The sequence below is a fragment of the Salmo trutta genome, chromosome 14 (genome assembly GCF_901001165.1).
Source record: "Salmo trutta chromosome 14, fSalTru1.1, whole genome shotgun sequence".
NCBI lineage: Eukaryota > Metazoa > Chordata > Actinopteri > Salmoniformes > Salmonidae > Salmo > Salmo trutta.
Window position 1 is genome coordinate 50,203,656 of NC_042970.1, and position 22,122 is coordinate 50,225,777.

Here is a 22,122-nt window from a genome sequence, read left to right on the forward strand (position 1 = left end):
CTTGAGATCTGAAAGCAGATAATCGCACTCTCTGATGTCATTTTAGAGAACAGAATGGAAAAGATGAAACAGTTTATCCCGACTGAAATGTTGGTGATAGAGACAGAAGGAGACATTATGCACTCTCAGTTGCCATAGAAACATGCACATCAAGTCAGAGGAATAATAGTGTGTGTGTGTGTGTGTGTGTGTGTGTGTGTGTGTGTGTGTGTGTGTGTGTGTGTGTGTGTGTGTGTGTGTGTGTGTGTGTGTGTGTGTGTGTGTGTGTGTGTGTGTGTGTGTGTGTGTGTGTGTGTGTGTGTGTGTGTGTGTGTGTGTGTGTGTGTGTGTGTGTGTGTGTGTGTGTGTGTGTGTGTGTGTGTGTGTGTGTGTGTGTGTGTGTGTGTGTGTGTGTGTGTGTGTGTGTGTGTGTGTGTGTGTGTGTGTGTGTGTGTGTGTGTGTGAGCCTTCCCTGTAGCTCAGTTGGTAGAGCATGGTGTTTGCAACACTAGGGTTGTGGGTTCGATTCCCACGGGGGGCCAGCACAGAAAAAAAAAATATATATATGAAATGTATGCATTCACTACTGTAAGTCGCTCTGGATAAGAGCGTCTGCTAAATGACTTAAATGTAAATGTAAATGTAAAAATGTGTGTGTGTGTGTGTGTGTGTGTGTGTGTGTGTTGCTGCCTTCAAGGTGTGGTGTAGCGTGGTCTCTACTGTGATCAATACCTCTCTCTCTCTCCCTGCCTTGGTCCCTCTTATCATCACACTCCATGGGAGTGTGAGTCTTTGCATGGTAGGACACACACAAATAAAACATAAACACACACGGTCAAACATTCTTTCAGTCAGCACCAGTCAACCAGTATTTGCTAGTTATCTCCCAACATAGTGACATAAAGCCAGAACTGACAGAAAATGTGTGGCATGACAGCATTTTCCCCAGTACTTTTCAATCTGGTGTGGCGCTGCCACAACACTTACAAAGCAGCAGCAACAAACAAGTTTACCAGACATATTCATTTGTTCACTTCATAGAAAAATTTAGAAAAGCGTTTTGCTATGGAAAAGAAAGCATGCGTGTATTTTTATTTCAGCCCGTTTGCTTCTTTTCTCAGGTGAATACAACCCTGACCCTGGGATTTTACGCGGTAATTCTCAGTTGCATTCACTTGTCAGTTACAGTGGGCTCCTAGCTACAGGCAACAGAGCCTCATTAACCACACCTCTCAACAACTATGTCTGGTCGCATCAGCACCTCGTTGTTTGACTGCACTCTGCACTTGGTTTCTTTCTTCGCCCACACTCCTCTCCAGTCTGTGGAATCTGACTTTGTGGCTGTGTTATCTAGTGGAAAACCCTGCCTGCCTCGTTGCCTGCCTCATGAGAGCGCAAACACACAGCTTAGTTGTCCTCTAAAACTATCTAGAATGATCCAATCTATAGCAGCTAATAAAACTACTAAAGTTAGCTTTAGAGTACCCCATTCATAGACGCTAACTTCTTTAGAGCTTTTTTTACGAAAGTATCTTCTGGGGAGTTTTGTTAAGAGCCCTGATGCTTGCTCTAAACATTAACACGCATCATTGTGGTACTGTTTTGGAAACATAAGAAATGTATCTTTCATATCAGCTTGTTTGCGAAAGACATAAGGAAGACATATGCCGCCACCTGTGCTAATTAGCTATCTAGCGTGCTCCAAACACCTGAGTATGCTAACTGGGGAGGAAGTGCAGTTTGTCAACTGAAGGCACACACAGCGTATGGATCTGTGCAAAACTGCATATTTTTTTATTTAAAATATTATTTCTCACTAACATGAAAGATAAGGGGCATATCATGATATGCTTTGAAAACCATTTAAAACCGTTAAAACACAGTGTTGGAATTGTAGCCAAATGTGGGCGAACGTAATGGATAAGGGTTCTTCGACAGCTATCTTTAGAGCAGCCTAGCTAGATAGCTAGGTAGCTAACATTAGCTAGCTAGGATGATGCAATCATGCAGTCAGCAGTTAACATGAATCATTTAGACTCACTGAATAAATGCGTTTGGCACAGGATAAAGAAGATGAAAGGATCTGCTGCTGCTACCCAAGACCAAGGGATACTGAAGTTCCTGAAAAGGTTAGTCAGCCAGTTTGTTAGTCCAGTAATTTTCATTGGCATATTCATTTATTTCCACTGCTGTTTGTGACGCACATCTCACTGTCTTAAAAGTGAAAGGAAATACAAATTCTGCCACAGAGCAGTCTACACAGACAATATGAACACATTTGTCCAACCATAACAGATAGATGGCTAATTCAGAAAGAGAGAATTGATGGATTCTAGCACCACCATAACTTTAAAAAATACAGAAACAGGCAGCCATCGTGGAGTCAGTCTTTTTCGACTAGCGAGTGCATAGTGACATGAACTGGCAATGCAGGTTTGATTAGAATTGTGCAATAGAATGAGTGACAATCGATAAAATCATGAATTATTGAATATATGGATTTTACAGCCAATCAGTTCCTACAGTGAGCTCCAGAGAACCAACCTCTGGTGGGCCAAATGGAGACCAGGACAACAACACAAGGTTAGTGGTTTTATGACTTGTCTACTGTGTATAGTGTTAAATGTAACTCTGCCTTTTTACAACGTCTACTGTGTATAGTGTTAAATGTAACCCTGCCTTACATTGCAGAAGAGCACTGTAATCAGATGAAAAAAATAATACCTCCGGAGGTAGCGCACGACACTCGCCAAGTAGTTGCCCCCCTTAAAGTAGGGTAGTGTGAACAGAATTGTCTCATCGAGCAAACACTCCTGCAGTATAAATGGTAATAGCAGAGCTCATCCCCACCACCAATAACATGTAAAATGTACATCATACAAATAGGATATGTTTATTCATGTGTAACATTGTGTGGTGATTTCAGAGGTGACACCACAGTTACCAGAGTGGTGGGGGGGGATTGTTTTCCTGGAGCCCAGAGTTTTAAATGGGCTTTGATGGGACCATATTATTTCTCTAATCAGGTAATATGGTTAAAAAACAAACTTGGCCCTGCCCTAGGGAAAATTAAAACCCGTTACACAGACAAAGATATAACAACAGCAATTGGACAAAAACTAACAGGACTGAGGTTGCTGTATGCAGGGTTGCATCGTGTAGGGTTTGCAGCTGTAATTAAAAATATACTCATACAGTATGTCATCACTATTGTGTTAATTGATTAATTCCAGTCAATAATTTTGGATTAAAAAGGCATTGGTCGCCTAGCCACCCGAAGTGTAAATATAAACCAAATTTGATCACATTCACAGAACACAAATAACTGTGCCTATTTTAGGCTATAAATGCATAGCTTAGGCTATAAAAACATGATGTTACATTTCCCCTGGCCCAGATGGGATAAGAGCGCATAGGCTTCCCTAGGCTACCTGCAGCTATAGTTGCTATCAGTAGGCTACAGTTAATCAGACTGAAGCACAGACTAATTGTGCACGCTGATATTTTGATGGCGGGTATGATCTTCCATATAAAACAGCTCCTCTCCTCACTCCTCACTTATACCCACGTTTTCAGTCGCAATTTGCTTTTACCACATGTAATGATTTGCATGATATTGATACAAATTAAGCACGGTTTGTTGTAAACTAGGCCTAGTATACTTTTATATTTGTATGAGAGGGTTAATTGTACATTTTTGATTGGCTAACGTTACTTGATGAAGACACGCTGTTATAGCAACTCTGTGCTTTTTTATTAAAGCTCAAATGTAATGAGTGTAGCCTGCAGATGAGAAAATACACCCTTTAATTGTCTGCACATACATGCTTGTGCATTGTTGCATTTTTCAAGAGTGTAATATATTTTAGAAGAAAAGTTTGTCACTGTTGAATAGTTTGTGCTTACTGGCTAGTAGTGGCTACTGTGATATTTACGGTAAATTTGAGCTGCAGACCAAGAATGTTGCGTTGCCAGCCACAATGAAATATAAGGCAAGGACGTAATGTTAATTGAAAAGTAGTATTCTCTTTCGCCACCCCGCTTCTCAGACTCTCCTTCATATCTTGTAGTGGGAATAGGGCCTCAGAGTTTGTGCTTTATGGCATTGTGCTGTTGTCTGCTACTCACACCAACCACAGAAAGAGCGAGAGAGAGAGAGAGAGAGAGAGGCAGTGAGACAGAGATGCATTCAATATTCAATCAAAGCTGGTCAGTGTGTTTTCCGGGATATATAAAATGTTGTAATTGTTTCTTGCAAATAACATTTTCAGTGATTCTTCCATTAAAAGTTGCAACGTACTGCAGCACAGCTTGCGGGCTGCCGTAGAATTCTATGGCACGTTATTTAAGTGTCAACCATTGTTGCCATTAATGCTAGTTAGTGCTAGTTTGACCACCAGAGGGCCCCTTTGAGAAGCATTTGACTGTTTTTAATATTGGCTGTACTAGAGAATTTAAAACCTTTTTTGATAGAACGTAGTATATGGTATTGATTTTACGAAATGTTGCTTAATTAATTGATTCATATTATGGTGTTTCTATTACAAGAAAAACAAAAAACAAAACCCTCAGGGTTTCCGTTAGGAAAATATGGCACTGGAGAACATGACTGGTCGGGAGTAGATTACTAAGTGACTGCGAGTGAAGAGCAAAATAATCCTAACATTTCCAAAACCTAATTGTAGGCTAACAAATACCTAAAATAAAAATCAAATTGATTTATCAAGACCAGTTCCCATGCTTGTCTCAGAGTAGCACGAAACGGTGCTGAAATAGTTGACCACACACGGGTAGGCTATTGCTTCAAATCCTATTATAACAATTTAATGACTTTGGGTGTTTTTTAAATACTTTTTCTACAGAATATTAACCATGTGTGTTCTCTTGTTTTGGACTGTTCTGTAGTTTCGACACAATGATTCATCTGACAAACAAAGAACTTTGCGTGCTGCAGGCCCAGGCATGGATCAAAGCTGGCGAGACATTCAATGACTTCATCAAGAGATATGCTGGGCCCTATGTCAGAGAGGTGTTTTTGGGACCACATGGTGTCTATTGTCCTGCTAATAGCCCTTGTGAAAAACAAGTGTTTGAAAACATGTTGTTATCTAATATCTAAGGGGCTTTTATATAATTATAATGCAGGGTTAATAATTACCCTCCTTGCCTACCCTCCTTCTCGGCAAGAGGCTATTGTCCTGCTAATAGCCCATCACGGGTGGATGGCTTCTGTTGTCTTCCAATGTATTGAATGAGTGTATTAATTACAGTCATTTACCATTCTCCTTCTCAGAGTGGAAACATTGTTTGCAGTTCACAATCTCATTTTCAAGTCCTCTGGTGGTTACAGTCCTAACCCTGGAACGGGAAGCACCATAGTTTTCATCAAGCAAGCTTCTTTCTATGTCCATTTTGTCTGTTATCTTTGGTTGCAATGTCATTTTTTTAGATAAACAGCTCGTTTTTTAATGGTAACTGTATTAAGAGTGGAGTTTGGGGCGGGGTGAGGAGAACTGGAAAAGTGTGACTCCAGGTTACAATAGGCCATAAGTATACAGCAGATTGCCGATTGTCCTCACTTTGATTATGCTGTAACAACATACTGTAGCACCATGACCAGGATCTATATTCATTTAACCTCTCTAGGGTATGTGGGACGAAATCGTCCCACCTAGTCAACAGCCAGTGGAATCGAGTGGCGCGATATTCAAATACCTTAGAAATGCTATTACTTCAATTTCTCAAACATATGACTATTTTACACCATTTTAAAGACAAGACTCTCGTTAATCTAACCACATTGTCCGATTTCAAAAAGGCTTTACAACGAAAACAAAACATTAGATTATGTCAGGAGAGTACCCAGACAGAAATAATCACACACCCATTTTTCAAGCTAGCATATAATGTCACAAAAACCAAAACCACAGCTAAATGCAGCACTAACCTTTGATGATCTTCAACAGATGACACTCCTAGGACATTATGTTATACAATACATGCATGTTTTGTTCAATCAAGTTCATATTTATATCAAAAAACAGCTTTTTACATTAGCATGTGACGTTCAGAACTAGCATTCCCACCGAACACTTCCGGTGAATTTACAAAATTACTCACGATAAACGTTCACAAAAAACATAACAATTATTTTAAGAATTATAGATACAGAACTCCTTTATGCAATCGCGGTGTTAGATTTTAAAATAGCTTTTCGGCAAAAGCACATTTTGCAATATTCTGAGTAGATAGCTAGCCCGTGATGGCGAGCTAATTTGACACCCACCAAGTTTGGCACTCACCAAACTCAGATTTACTATAAGAAAAATTGGATTACCTTTGCTGTTCTTCGTCAGAATGCACTCCCAGGACTTCTACTTCATCCACAAATGTTGTTTTGGTTCAAAATAATCCATAGTTATGTTCAAATATCCTCTGTTTTGTTCTTGCATTCAAGACACTATCCGAACGGTGACGCGCGGACGCGTATAGTGACAAAAAAACAAATATCACAAAACCACAAAAGACCCACGAACTGCCAAGGAATGGATCCGCGACCCATTTGTCAACAAACCAGGTGAATCCAGCATGTCTATGCAAGAAGAAGATCAACTGCTGGAGAACGCAAATGACGGCGGCCTTAAAAGTATGTTCGAGACAACAACTCTGCCGGTGTTCTGGATTAAAGTCACGGCAGAATACCCTGAGATCGCCACAACAGCAATGAAAACCCTGTTGCCATTTCCGACATCCTATTTGTGTGAAGAGGGATTTTCTGCAGTGACAGCAACCAAAAAAAATTACGGAGTAGATTGGACTTAAGCAACACACTTCGAGTGTCATTGTCTCCCATTACCCCTAGATGGGACCGTCTCGTTGCAGAGAAACAAGCTCAGGGCTCCCACTGATTTAGCGTTATGGTGAGTTGTATTTTTCATGCACTTTATATTTGTTTTTGTGTTGTATCTTATTTTTAAGGCATGTTTAAACGTTACCATAGCGACCAGAGAGTTGTTAGGGAGCAGAGAGGATGTTACTCATGTTATGTTGTTGGTGCAATGTGATGAGGACGCTACTAATAAAGTTGCATACGAGTACACAGTGGATTCAAGTTTATTATATTTTAAAAATACCACAGTTTTTATGCCGGTCGTATCATTTTATTTTGTGTATTTATCCGCCACACCTTAAAAAGGCCTATCCGTGAAAATATTGTCTGACATTAAACCGGTCCGTGGCCCAAAAAAGGTTGTGGACCGCTGGTTTAGACTACCGATAGATCAGCATTCTAACGCCCCCTTGTGATAGTGTGGTGCAATGACAGAATGCCATGATCTACCACTAACGGTGGCGGCATAAGCTCGTAACTTTTAAAGGAAGAACCATCATAGCAACTCTGCTTTTGTCTTAAAGCTCAAATGTAATGAGTGTAGCCTACAGACGAGAAAGTAAACCCTTTAATTGTCTGCACATACATGCTTGTGCATTGTTACATATTTCAGGATGTGTAATATATTTTAGAAGAAAAGTTTCTGTCATTGTTGAATAGTTTGTGCTTACTGGCTAGTACTGGCTACTGTGATATTTACAGTAAATTTGAGCTGCAGACCAAGAATGTTGCGTTGCCAGCCACAATGAAAGGTAAGGCAAGGATGTAATGTTAATTGAAAAGTAGTATTCTCTTTCGCCATCCCGCTTCTCAGACTCTCCTTCATATCTCGTAGTGGGAATAGGGCCTCAGAGTTTGTGCTTTATGGCATTGTGCTGTTGTCTGCTACTTACACCAAACACAAAGAGCGAGAGAGAGAGAAAGAGTAAGAGAGAGAAGCAGAGAGACAGAGACGCATTCAATCAAAGCTGGTCAGTGTGTTTTCCGGGATATATAAAATGTTGTAATTGTTTCTTGCAAATTCAATTTTGGAGTTCTCAAAATCTTGGCTATTGACTTCGATTGAAAAGGGCCTAATTGCATCCTGAGTCTATTACATATAATATAATATATGCCATTTAGCAGAAGCTTTCATCCAAAGCGACTTAGTCATGCGAGCATAGATGGTTTACGTATGGGTGGTCCTGGGAATTGAGCAATGCTCTATCAACTGAGCTACAGAGGAACACATGTATTAAGTGATTCACTGGGCCAGTGTTGTGCGACTGACATGGGTTCAAATATAATTTAAATAATTTTAAAAGACCTTACACTTAGATATAAGGGTTCCAAAAGTGTTCTTCGGTTGACCCCATATGAGAACCTTTTTGGTTCCAGGGAGAACCCTTTTTGGTTCCACATAGAACCCCTTTGGGATCCATGTAGAACCCTCTGTGGAAAGTTTATTCAAAGGGTTCTGCTAACAGGCTGACTACACGGCTCCAAAACGTGTTCAATTATTGCACCCACACTGCTCGCGCTCGCCAACGAGCGTCTGCGTTGCCAAGGGCTAAAATAGAAGTCAATTCTATTTCTGACGCATATCACGCTGCAAGTCCTGCCTCTCCCATCTTCTCATTGGTTTATAGAAGCGGGTACCCACGTGCCATCTCCTCATTGGTTATACCCACGTGGGTGACTGAAGACGAACGAGGACAGTGGCGGTAATGCACCTAATTTATGAAAGTTGCCAATCGTAATATAAAGTCAAGACAAGACAAAACCTGGAAGGAGGAGAGATGACTAGAAACGATTCGGTTGACCGTTTTATGTGTGGATTAATTGGTGGAGTAGAGGACCTTCTGCATTTCAGGTAAAATAACATCTCAATGTTTATATCCCAGGACAAATTAGCTAGCAATAGCAAGCTAGGTAAATGGGACAAATTAGCTAGCAAGCTAGCTAGCTAAATTGCCATAAATGTTTAATACATTTCGACCTGTCCCCAAATTAATATAATTGGTTCAGAGTTTGTTTTGATATTTTAACCTGCGTGTCATGATCGCTTTTGGTGTGGGGGGACAAAATACATTTATGCATGATGGCGCACGATGGCGCACACGCCCAGCTGGTTTGGGTTCCGTATAAGGGGACAGCCAAATAACCATTTTAGGTTCTAGATAGCACCTTTTTTTGTAAGAGTGTAGCTGTGCTTGATTGAGCAAACCCTAACCCACCTGACCTTCCAGACAGGTCTAGTTACCGCCATAGCATGTGTTATTGCCTCAAGCTATAGTAAAATACAATCCTTCTCAGCTGAAGATTTGACAATAGATTCATCTCCAGTTACATGCCTGCTGTACAGTGGAAGCCTCCGGGCTTAGACACACCAACGATTGTGTTCTTGTTTTTCACAATCTACGAGGCAATGCGAACATTGTGAGATTCCGGAAGCCTGTCAAATGCGGAGGTGTACAGTAGCAGATCGTGTTTTGATGCATGCTATTACACAGCAGATACACAGTAGATATTTGATAGACATATTGGTAGACTTACGAGAGGGTTCTCTCCAGCCGACTGCCTGTGGAACCGATGATCTCCCCCAGAGTGCAGAACATCTGGCCCAGGAAGTCCTGTAGAAGGAGGGGTACCAGATTTAGCACAACACCTAGCTCCTATTATGCTTTGCCTTGGAGGGGCATCAGATTTAGCACAACACCTCGCTCCTATAATCCCATAGTCTCACATGCCAGACAGGCTCTGATCTTATTGTTACGTTTTTACAGATACACTGTATGGATGGAACAGAGGGTTTGAATCATGGGTGTCATGCATCCTATAAATCTGAGGGGGCAGATAGTATGTGAGGATGGCTGGGGAGGGGTTGGTCCGGAGGGGGGCTGGCCTTAAGTTGGAGAATTTAGCATTTTTCAAACACCTGAAACAGCTTGTTCCTGCAATCTAGAACTTAAAAAATACTGTATGTTTATTTTTATGCATACCAAAGGATGCATTGTTTAAGAAACACTATCTGTTTAAGAAACACTCTATGTGCAGCCTGGTCACCAGAAACACATGTCGATTTCGGACGTTTGAGAAGGTCCTGATGACGTCGATATATGCCACCCTCGGCGCTCACCCCCACCCCAAAAGAAATATGTGACAGCATTGGGATTGAACTCACAACACTGACAGCCAGAGCATGCTTTTTAGACCACTGCACCACAGCAGCTCTCAACATTCTTGCAAGCAGGGAGAGTATTTGATACTAAATGGAAACAGCACTTTTTTTTAAATGTAGTTTTATACTTTCCCTAAACCATAGCCCTATGGGTCCTGGTCAAAAGCTGGGAATATAGTGCCATTTGGGATGCATTCCATACCTTAGCGCCATACTATTACCATCTGGGTAGCACTTTAGTTTACAGTGCTGAAATAACAGGGCAACGTATGGAAAGCAATAGGAAACAACAGGGACATAAGACGACACCGACCAGGTAAGAACGTGGTAATAACCCATTAATAGTTAGTATGTAGCTTCTAAATACTGATATAAAGTTATGAATTTTCCTGGTTGTTATGTAGAAACAATTATTTGTTACTGAAAATAAATCAATAATCGAGACCAATAAGCAAAGTTATGTAGTAAGTATTTAAGGCCATTTCCATCTTCTCGGCAGCACTGTCTATACTTATTAGGAATGTACTTGATACTTTCGAAGAAATACTGTTTATTTAACAGAAACATATGAGAAACTACATCATGCTAATAGTGCCTTCAGAAAATATTCCTACCCTTGACTTATTACACATTTTGTTGTGTTACAGCCTGATTTAAAATGGATTAAATACAACAACAAAATCTCACCCTTCTACACCCAATATCCCATAATGACAACATGAAGACATGTTTTTTGAAATGTATTGAAAATGAAATACAGAAATATCTCATTTACATAAGTATTCACACCCCTGAGTCAATCATTTGTAGAAGCACCTTTGGTGGCGTTTACAGCTTTGAGTTGTCTTAGGTATGTCTGTGTCAGCTCTGCAAATCTGGATTCTTCCGTGAAGATTTTCTCAAGGTCTGTTAAATGAGATGGGGAGCGGCGGTGAACAGCAATCTCAAGTCTTTCAACAGATTTTCAAAGGGATTCAAGTCTGGGCTTTGGCTGGGCTAGTCAAGGACGTTCACATTTTTGTTCTGAAGCAATTCCAGCATTGCTTTGGCTGTATGGTTGGGGTCATTGTCCTAAGGTTGTTTGCACTCTGAAGCAGATTGTAATTAAGTATTTGCCTGTATTTGGCTCCATTCATTGCTCCCTCCATCCTTACCAGTCTCCCAGTCCCTGCCTCATTTTGAATTCAGGCCCACCGTATGTGTGCTAACCTCAAAATGTACCTTTTTGATCTTTGCTTGCAGCTGGGTAGTTACCTTGTCGTTGCTTGTTTCTGTCTTGTTTCCATCTTGTTTTGCCGTTGATTCCTTTTTCTTTCCGGTCATTATCCAGTTATTTCAGCAATGTACTTGAGTAATTATTATGTACCTTACTGGTAATTTCTCTATACAGTAGTTTCAGTGTACCTACGAGGCCATGACACTGTATTCTGAAGCAAACAGCTGTTCCCCTGTTACCATGTAAATTACTATTACTTTCTTAATATTTTCATCATAGTTTCTGTATGCCTTACTGTAACTTTTTTTTATAACTTGTATATCAAACTTTATGTATATCACACTTAATTTGATACAATTTATCCCTAGAGAGATGAACACAATCACAAGTAATTAAGCTACTATGTTCATTAATGGAACTTAATTTCGGTTCTGCGTTCTGGTGCATGTAGATTAATTGGACACAGGACACACTGCTGCTGGTTCTGGTCTTTTATTACTGGATGAGATTAAATAACTGCAGTGAATAAATGCAGTGCAAAGCAATTACACAAAATGGTGAACCTCTCTGTGCAGCAAACTGTAACTAGGCCACTCAGGAACATTCAATTTCGTGTTGGTAAGCAACTCCAGTGTATATTTGGCCTTGTGTTTTAGGTTAATGTCCTGCTGAAAGGTGAATTTGTCTCCCAAACCAAGTTTTCCTCTAGGATTTTGCCAGTGCTTGGCTCTATTCCGTTTCTTTTTATCATAAAAACTCCCTAGTCCTTGCCGATGACGAGAACACCCATATCATGATGCAGCCACCACCAAGCTTGAAAATATGAAGAGTGATGTGTTGTGTTGGATTTGTACCAAACATAACGCTTTGTATTCAGGACATAAAGTACATTTCTTTGCCAATTTTTTGGCAGTTTTCCTTTAGTGCCTTATTGCAAACAGGATGCATTGGCCTCATGGTGAAATCCATGAGCGGTTTCCTTCCTCTCCAGCAACTGAGTTAGGAAGGACGCCTGTATCTTTGTAGTGACTGGGTGTATTGATATACCATCTAAAATGTAATCAATAACTTCACCATGCTGAAACGGATATTCGATGTCATCTTTTTTTTATTTTTACCCATCTACAAGTAGGTGCCCTTCTTTGCGAGGCATTGGAAAACCTCCCTGGTCTTTGTGGTTGTATCTGTGTTTGAAATTGAGTCCATGCAACTAATGACTTGTTAAGCAAATTTTTACTCCTGAACTTATTTAGGCTTGCCATAACAAAGGGGTTGAATACTTATTGGCTCAAGACATTTCAGCTTTACATTTTTTATTCATTTGTAAAAATTTGTAAAAACATAATTCCACTTTGACATTATGCGGTATTATGAAAAAAGATCTCAATTTAATCCATTTTAAATTCAGGCTGTAACACAAAAAATGTGGAACAAGTCAAGTAGTGTGAATACTTTCTGAAGACACTGTATATGGGGAAACTATTAAGAAAGTAATAGTAATGTACCGGGGAACAGTTCGTTGCTTTAGAATACAGTTTTAAGGGCCCGTAAGTACACTAAAACTATGGTAAAACTATAAAGAAAGTAATAGTAATTTACATAACAATGACTTAAGTAGAGTGCTGAAGTAACTAGGTAAAGACCGGAAAGTAATAGGAAAAAACAGCAAAACAACACAGCAACGACAAAGTAACTACCCAGCTACAGTACAAGCAAAGACCCAAAAGGTACGTTTTGAGGTTGGCCCACACAGTATAAGAATGATGTACTGTAGTTCCTCAAATGTTTAATTCCTAATAAGTATAAACGGTGCTGCTAAGAAGAGGGAAATGTCTTAAATACTTACTTAAATATTTACTTAAATACTTAACTTTGCTTATTAGCCTCAATTATGGATAGCTCTTCAATAACAAATAATTGTTTCTACATAACAACCAGGAAAATTCATATAACTTTATATCAGTATTTAGCAGCTACATACTAACTATGAAAGGATTATTACTGTGTTTTCACCCGGTCTTTGCCGTCTTATATTCCTATTACTTTCCGGATGTTACCCTGTTATTTCAACACTATAAATTAAAGTGCTACCCAGTTATTTTGTTGACTAACCTTCTGCACATCCACAAAGGTTTGCAATTGAGAAAGAAAAACAGATCTGTTAGTTGGAAATCTGCAGAGACAAAAAACAAACATTTCTTAATTTTTTGGTTCATTATTCCAACATTCTCCCCTTGAAAAAATGTACCAATAAGTAATCAAATCAAATACTAACCAAATGTAACCGCTTTAATTCTCCCTTGAGAGTTCATGAAGTAAATAGATAACTATGTGTCATGCAAATATGTAAGTATGCTTATATTAATTGTATGAAGTCACCAGTGTGCTTACATGTTTTGAAATGTTTGAACTTCTGGTGTCCACATTGTACCTGTAAGAAATAAGAACAATAAATCAGCACCTGATGATGGGATGAATCCACCAAAAATCCAAGTTACCTTAAAACACTTGCATATGTACATTCCATATTTAGCTGCTATGGGAACGAATACATTCAAGCAGCATATTAAACTGGGATACTGTTGTCGATTACATTGGCAAGTAAAGAATATTTGCCAGGGCATGTTATTTAATTATAAATCAGATTATTTCACTTGGGGGAGATGTGGGAAGCGAAAGAAGCCTATAGCGGAGAAGCCTATAGCCAACTGGTAGGGACAAAACGAGGTAATGTAAAATAAACCTAAACTTTCATTACATGAAGCTATTATTAAAATATGCAGTTGGCTTTCATTGAAATTAGCTAACAGTGGTGATGATGTTTTAAAAATTATGTCAGTGTCAACAAGAGTTACTACTAGTCTTATAAGGAGTTGTGGTCAGTCTCAGTGACACTGACAAAAAGTCCTTGTAACTCTTTGTGAGACTGTCGTAATATGGACACCATAAATGTAGGTTTTTAAAACAATTTTTACTAGAAAACAAGGTGCTATCAATTGGTGGTTTGAGACTAAAAACAACGAGGGGTGGCAAGTAGCCTAGTGGTTAGCCTAGTGGTTAGGGCCAGGAACTGAAAGGTTGCTGGATCGAATCCCCGCGCTGACAAGGTAAAAATCTGTCCTTCTGCCCTTGAACAAGGCAGTTAACCCACTGTTCCCCTCTAGGCCGTCACTGTCAATAAGAATTTGTTCTTAACTGACTTGCCTATTTAAATAAAAAAATACTTGTTTCAGTAAATCTGGGAGAAACCCAAAACTAATTATATATCAATGATGAAGTAATAACTAGTTACCATGGCATATACACTATATTTACAAAAGTATGTAGACATCACTTAAAATGACTAGATTTGGCTATTTCAGCCACATCCGTTGCTGACACGTGTAAAAAAAATCAAGCACACAGCTATGCAATCTCCATAGGAAAAAACATTGTCAGTAGAATGGCCTTACTGAAGAGCTCAGTGACTTTCAATGTGGCACCGTCATAGGATGCCACCTTTACAACAAGTCAGTTTGTCAAATTTCTACCCTGCTACAGCTGCCCCAGTCAACTGTAAGTGCTGTTATTGTGAAGTGGAAACATCTAGGCTCAGCCAGGAAGTGGTAGGCCACACAAGCTCACAGAAAAGGACCGCCGAGTGCTAAAGCACATAGCGTGTAAAAATCCTCTGTCCTCAGTTGCAACACTCACTACCGTGTTCCAAATTGCCTCTGGAAGAAACGTCAGCACAATAACTATTTGTCGGGAACTTCATGAAATGGGTTTCCATAGCCGAGCAGCTGCACACAAGCCTAAGATCAACATGCGCAATGCCAAGTGTCGGCTGGAGTGGTGTAAAGCTCACCGCCATTGGACTATGGAGCAGTGGAAATGCGTTCTCTGGAAGGATGAATCACGCTTCACTATCTGGCAGTCCGACAGACAAATTTTGGTGGAGGAGGAATATTGGTCTGGGGATGTTTTTCATGGTCGAGCTAGGCCCCTTAGTTCCAGTGAAGGGAAATCGTAATGCTACAGCATACAATGACATTCTAGACAATTCTGTGCTTCCAACTTTATAGCAACAGTTTGGGGAAGGCCCTTTCTTGTTTCAGCATGACAATGCCCCCGTGCACAAAGCAAGATCCATATAGAAATGTTTTGTCGAGATCGGTGTGGAAGAACTTGACTGGCATGCACAGAGCCTTGACCTCAACCCAATCAAACACCTTTGGGATGATTTGGATCGCCGACTGCGACCCAGGCCTAATCGCCCAACATCAGTTCCCGACCTCACTCTTGTGGCTGAATGGAAGCAAGTCCCCGCAGCAATGTTCCAACATCTAGTGGAAAGCCTTCCCAGAAGAGTGGAGGCTGTTATACCAGCTCCATATTAATGGCCATGATTTTGGAATGAGATGTGTCCACATACTTGTGGTCATGTAGTGTAGTTTTAAAGTAAACAGCGGGTAAAATTCCAGACTGTTAGTTAACCTCTCTAGGGTAGGGGGCAGTATTTTCACATCTGGATAAAAAACGTACCCGATTTAATATGGTTATTACTACTGCCCAGAAACTAGAATATGCATATAATTGTTTGATTTGGATAGAAAACACCCTTTTCTAAAACTGTTTGAATGGTGTCTGTGAGTATAACAGAACTCATATGGTAGGCAAAAACCTGAGAAGATTCTGTACAGGAAGTGCCCTCTCTGACCATTTCTTGGCCTTCTACACTCTCTTTATTGAAAACAAAGGATCTCTGCTGTAACGTGACACTTCCTGAGGCTCCCACAGGCTCTCAGAAGGCGCCAGAACGTTGAATGATGACTTTGCAGCCCCAGGCTGAAAAACAGTAGCGCATTTGGTAAGTGGTCGATCTGAGAACAATGAGACGGGTGCGCGCGTGCACGAGACGAGGCCATTTTCAACTTTGAGTCTTTGAACGAAAACAGGGTTTCCCGGTAGGAATATTATCGCATTTTTACGAGAAAAATCGCATAAAAATTGATTTTAAACAGCGTTTGACATGCTTCGAAGTACGGTAATGGAATATTTAGAAATTTTGTCAAGATACGCGCTGGCGCGTCACCGTTCGGATAGTATCTTGAACGCAAGAACAAAACAGAGAATATTTGAACATAACTATGGATTATTTTGAACCAAAACAACATTTGTGGATGAAGTAGAAGTCCTGGGAGTGCATTCTGACGAAGAACAGCAAAGGTAATCCAATTTTTCTTATAGTAAATCTGAGTTTGGTGAGTGCCAAACTTGGTGGGTGTCAAAATAGCTAGCCCGTGATGGCGAGCTATCTACTCAGAATATTGCAAAATGTGCTTTTGCCGAAAAGCTATTTTAAAATCGGACACCGCGATTGCATAAAGGAGTTCTGTATCTATAATTCTTAAAATAATTGTTATGTTTTTTTGTGAACGTTTATCGTGAGTAATTTAGTAAATTCACCGGAAGTTTGCGGTGGGTATGCTAGTTCTGAACGTCACATGCTAATGTAAAAAGCTGGTTTTTGATATAAATATGAACTTGATTGAACAAAACATGCATGTATTGTATAACATAATGTCCTAGGAGTGTCATCTGATGAAGATCATCAAAGGTTAGTGCTGCATTTAGCTGTGGTGTTGGTTTTTGTGACATTATATGCTAGCTTGAAAAATGGGTGTCTGATTATTTCTGGCTGGGTACTCTGCTGACATAATCTAATGTTTTGCTTTCGTTGTAAAGCCTTTTTGAAATCGGACAATGTGGTTAGATTAACGAGAGTCTTGTCTTTAAAATGGTGTAAAATAGTCATATGTTTGAGAAATTGAAGTAATAGCATTTCTAAGGTATTTGAATATCGCGCCACGGGATTCCACTGGCTGTTGAGTCGGTGGGACGATTTCGTCCCACATACCCTAGAGAGGTTAAACCACAAACAAATTTGAATATTCGCCTAATGTCAGTTTGTGACAAAACAAGCAAGTCTAAACCGCTGTGAAATATATAGTATTTCTATAAGCAAAAATATTGTGTTTTCAGCTCTTTGAAGCTGGTGTACAAAACCGATATTAAATGACGCACAAACGAAACTTAAGAATGGGAAGCAAAGAAATAGCGCACATAGAACATATCTACAGCTTCTTAGACTTTCTTTCAATGAGAATGACAAATCTATAACTAACATTTCAATATGAATTTGAAAGTATTCAGAACGCTTTACTTTTTTGACATTTTGTTATGTAATAGCCTTATTCTAAAATATATATATATTTTTAAACCTCATAAATTTACACACAATACCCTATAATGACAAAGTAAAAACAGCTTTTTAGAAATGTTTGTACATTTATAAAAAAAAACTGAAATACCTTATTTGCACAATAATTCAGACCGTTTGCTATGAGACTCGAAATTGAGCTCAGGCACATCCTGTTTCCATTGATCATCCTTGAGACGTTTCTACAACAAAAGGCACACACCTGTCTATATAAGGTCCCACAGTTAGCAGTGCATGTCAGAGCAACAATCAAGCCATTGTCCATAGAGCTCAGACACAGGATTATGTCGAGGCACAGATCTGGGGAAAATGTCTGCAGCATTGAAGGTCCCCAAGAACACAGTGGCCTCCATCATTCTTAAATGGAAGGAGTTTGGAACCACCAAGACTTCTTAGAGCTGGCCGCCCGACCAAACTGAGCAATTGGGGGAGAAGGGCCTTGATCAGGGATGTGACCAAGAACCCGATGGTCACTCTGACAGAGCTCCAGAGTTCCTCTGTGGAGATGGGAAAACCTTCCAGAAGGACAACCATCTCTGCAGCACTCCACCAATAAGGCATTTATGGTAGAGTGGACAGACGGAAGCAACTCCTCAGTAAAAGACAAATGACAGCCCACTAAGAGTTTCCCAAAGGCACCTAAAGGACTCAGACCATGAGAAACAATATGCTCTGGTCTGATGAAACCAAGATCTTTGGCCTGAAAGCCAATCATCACGTCTGGAGGAAACCTGACACCAAACCCTACAGTGAAGCATGGGGGTGGCAGCATAATGCTGTAGGGATGTTTTTCAGCAGCAGGGATTTGGAGACTAGTAAGGTTCGAGGGAAAGCTGAATTGAGCAAAATACAGAGAGATCCTTGATGAAAACCTGCTCCAGAGCACTCAGGACCTCAGAATGGGGTGAAGGTTCACCTTTCAACAAGACAACGACCCCAAGCATACAGCCAAGACAACGCAGGAGTGGCTTCGGGACACATCTCTGAATGTCCTTGAGTGGCCCAGCCATAGCCCGGACTTGAACCCAATCGAACACCTCTGGAGAGACCTGATAATAACTGTGCAGCGACACTCCCCATCCAACCTGGCAGAGCTTGAGAGGAGAAGAATGGGAGAAACAGGTGTGCCAAGCTTGTAGCGTCATACCCAAGAAGACTTGAGGCTGTGATCGCTGCCAAAGGTGCTTCAACAAAGTACTGAGTAAAGTGTCTGAATACTTATGTAAATGTGATTTTATATATATATATTTTATATAAATTTGCAAAAAAAAACTGTTTTTGCTTTGTCATTATGGGTATTGTGTGTAGATTGATGAGGGGAAAAATGATTTAATCAATTTTAGAATAAGGCTGTAACGTAACAAAATATGGAAAAAGTTAAGGGGTCTGAATACTTTCCGAATGCACTGTATTGCAGCTTTAATGTGCTGCATCATAAGTTAAACCATAAACATATATTAATGCACTTCATCATTCAGTACAGGCAGCCTAAACCAGGGTTTGGGATAGGGAACAGAACAGAAAACCGGAAAATAAACATTTTCAAGGAACAGAACCAGAACAGACAACGAAAGTCATGACTCTCTCTCCTTGGTGAGGAACAAAGGTGCCAGATCAGCCCCCCCCCCCGAACCCTCTTGGGTCGGTTTTATGACTTAACAACCGGTCATAAATAATTTGCAGAAACTCTCCCTCTGGCTCCCTAGTATGCGAAGGTAAACATCCCTTGTGTTAAAGAGAGATATTATTGCCACCAAAAAGTCTAACATCCAAAAGTGGATAAGGGAAAAATATGTCTAACATAAGAATGTTGGAAATGGTCGGTGGGGACTTAAACAATACTCATGTCACATTGTTTATTATTTTGTGATGTCATTAAGGATGGTATATCAAGGTAATGGTAACTTTGAAAGTGTATGTGTGCTATGTATCAGGTTTACATCTAAATGTTGTAAAAATTATATGATTAAATATGAGAATACTTTTGTGAAGTGTTACGGATACAGGTATCCTGTGTGTGTATTTCTTTTCTCTCCTTCTCCCCTCCTCACAGGTGGCAATCATCATTCCCCAATCAGTCACCAATCAGTCGCTAATCAGAAGACACCTGCTCCTTTTCCATTACCCTATCACATCCCCTTTCTCTTGGGTAAAAATCCCTGTCAGTTGTTTTCTCAAGAGCTCGATCTCTCTGTGGCTCAATCTCTGTCATTCACTCTCTCTCCCGCTCTCTTTGTATGCAGAGCTCTCTCTTTTGTTTTGCACCTACATGTCACCTTTGTCCGGTACCTGTGAGTATTGTTTTGTTAAAAAGTGTTGACTGTTTGTTTGATGGTGGGAAAAGGGGGTAACATGACAAGTCGCCCATGAGTCTACATTACACGTAGGAAAACTGTGTCTAAATACACTAGTTAGAACTGGGCGGACCACCCACTGTATTTTTGGTTAGTTAGCTGGCGGTTGTTGAAGCAGGTAAAGTAGCTTAGGGGTGTTTGGATTTATTGTTTCTTTCCTTGGGTCCAGCTCAGCCCCTTTTCCCACACCCCGTTACCGTGTGTTTAAACAATAAACCATTAGCGTTTGACGGTAAATATAAGTTGTCTGTGGTTATTAATTCTCACTGTTTCTTTTCACTATTATGATTTGCATGAGTTATGTTACGGGTCTCGTTTCCATCCCCCCTAGACTGCAGATTCCAAAGGGATTTGTAACATGAAGATAGCAATGTGATTTTAGCCTTCTAAATGAGAATAGTTTTTCATCTGAACTTGTGGCAGTCAGTAGCCACGCCCCAGTGAGCTCAGAGTTCATGCCAATATGACGGAACGCCCCCTTTAGCCAGAGTTCTTAAAAGACCAGCGTGATAGACAGCATGAGCTGAACGTTACGAAATGGTTGGAACCTATGAAAACCAGACCAAGACATGCCGGGTTGCTTCTGGCGTGTAAAGTGGTCGGAAGCTGAACCCTGAATAATCAACTAGAGACCAAGCAGATGGACGGTGAACAAGACCAAAAATACATGAGGCTGAGGTCCACACATTGAAATGGTTACAAACTTTGTACTGAGACCAGACAGCGTGGAGCTGTGGCTACATGGCTGAAAATGGTTTAACCTGTTAGGGCTAGGGGTCAGTATTTTCACGGCCGGATAAAAAATGTACCCGATTTAATCTGGTTACTACTCCTGCCCAGTAACTAGAATATGCATATAATTATTGGCTTTGGATAGAAAACACCCTAAAGTTTCTAAAACTGTTTGAATGGTGTCTGTGAGTATAACAGAACTCATATGGCAGGCAAAAACCTGAGAAGATTCCAAACAGGAAGTACCCTCTCTGACCATTCCTTGGGCTTCTTGGCTCTGTTTATTGAACATTTAGGGTCTTTGCTGTAACGTGACACTTCCTACGGCTCCCATAGGCTCTCAGAACCCGGGAAAAAGCTGAATGATGTAATTCCAGCCGCTGGCTGAAAAACTTTAGCGCGTTTGGATGGTGGTCGATCAGAGGGCCATCAGACTGAGGCTCGTGCACGAGGGGATCCCATGCTTTTACTTTCTCTCTCTTTGAACGTAAACATGCTTTCCCGGTCGGAATATTATCGCTTTTTTGCGAGAAAAATGGCATAAAAATGTATTTTAAACAGCGGATGACATGCTTCGAAGTACGGTAATGGAATATTTAGAATTTTTTGGTCACGAAACGCGTCGAGCGCGTAACCCTTATTTACCCTTTCGGATAGTGTCTTGAACGCACGAACAAAACGCCGCTATTTGGATATAACAATGGATTATTTGGGACCAAACCAACATTTGTTATTGAAGTAGAAGTCCTGGGAGTGCATTCTGACGAAGAACAGCAAAGGTAATAACATTTTTCTTATAGTAAATCTGACTTTGGTGAGTGCTAAACTTGCTGGGTGTCTAAATAGCTAGCCCTGTGATGCCGGGCTATCTACTCAGAATATTGCAAAATGTGCTTTCACCGAAAAGCTATTTTAAAATTGGACATAGCGAGTGCATATAGGAGTTCTGTATCTATAATTCTTAAAATAATTGTTATGTTTTTTGTGAACGTTTATCGTGAGTAATTTAGTAAATTTACCGGAAGTGTTCGGTGGGAATGCTAGTCACATGCTAGTCACATGCTAATGTAAAAAGCTGGTTTTTGATATAAATATGAACTTGATTGAACAGACATGCATGTATTGTATAACATAATGTCCTAAGATTGTCATCTGATGAAGATCATCAAAGGTTAGTGCTGCATTTAGCTGTGGTTTGGGTTTATGAGACATTATATGCTAGCTTGAAAAATGGGTGTCTGATTATTAATGGCTGGGTACTCTGCTGACAATCTAATGTTTTGCTTTCGTTGTAAAGCCTTTTTGAAATCGGACAGTGTGGTTAGATTAACGAGAGTCTTGTCTTTAAAATGGTGTAAAATAGTCATATGTTTGAGAAATTGAAGTAATAGCATTTCTAAGGTATTTGAATAATGCGCCACGGGATTCCACTGGCTGTTGAGTAGGAAGGTAAAGGTAAAGACTAGACCAGAACATTCACAGTCTGCAGCTGTGCATGAAAAAGCGGTCCTAGAACTTTGACTAGCCCAG

The 22,122-nt window shown here is 40.2% G+C and overlaps 1 protein-coding gene across 1 annotated transcript in view; it reads right to left on the reverse strand.

Moving 5' to 3' along the window:
* LOC115147830 (copine-9-like) overlaps positions 1-22,122 on the reverse strand; it is an 85,835-nt gene that overhangs the window by 41,190 nt on the left and 22,523 nt on the right. The window contains exons 2-4 of the mRNA XM_029690109.1: positions 13,636-13,675; positions 13,357-13,359; positions 9,404-9,480 (exon numbers count right to left, since the gene is read on the reverse strand). Of these exons, the coding sequence (XP_029545969.1) occupies positions 9,404-9,465 (62 nt within the window). The 5' untranslated portion in view covers positions 9,466-9,480; positions 13,357-13,359; positions 13,636-13,675. The remainder of the gene's footprint in view (positions 1-9,403; positions 9,481-13,356; positions 13,360-13,635; positions 13,676-22,122) is intronic.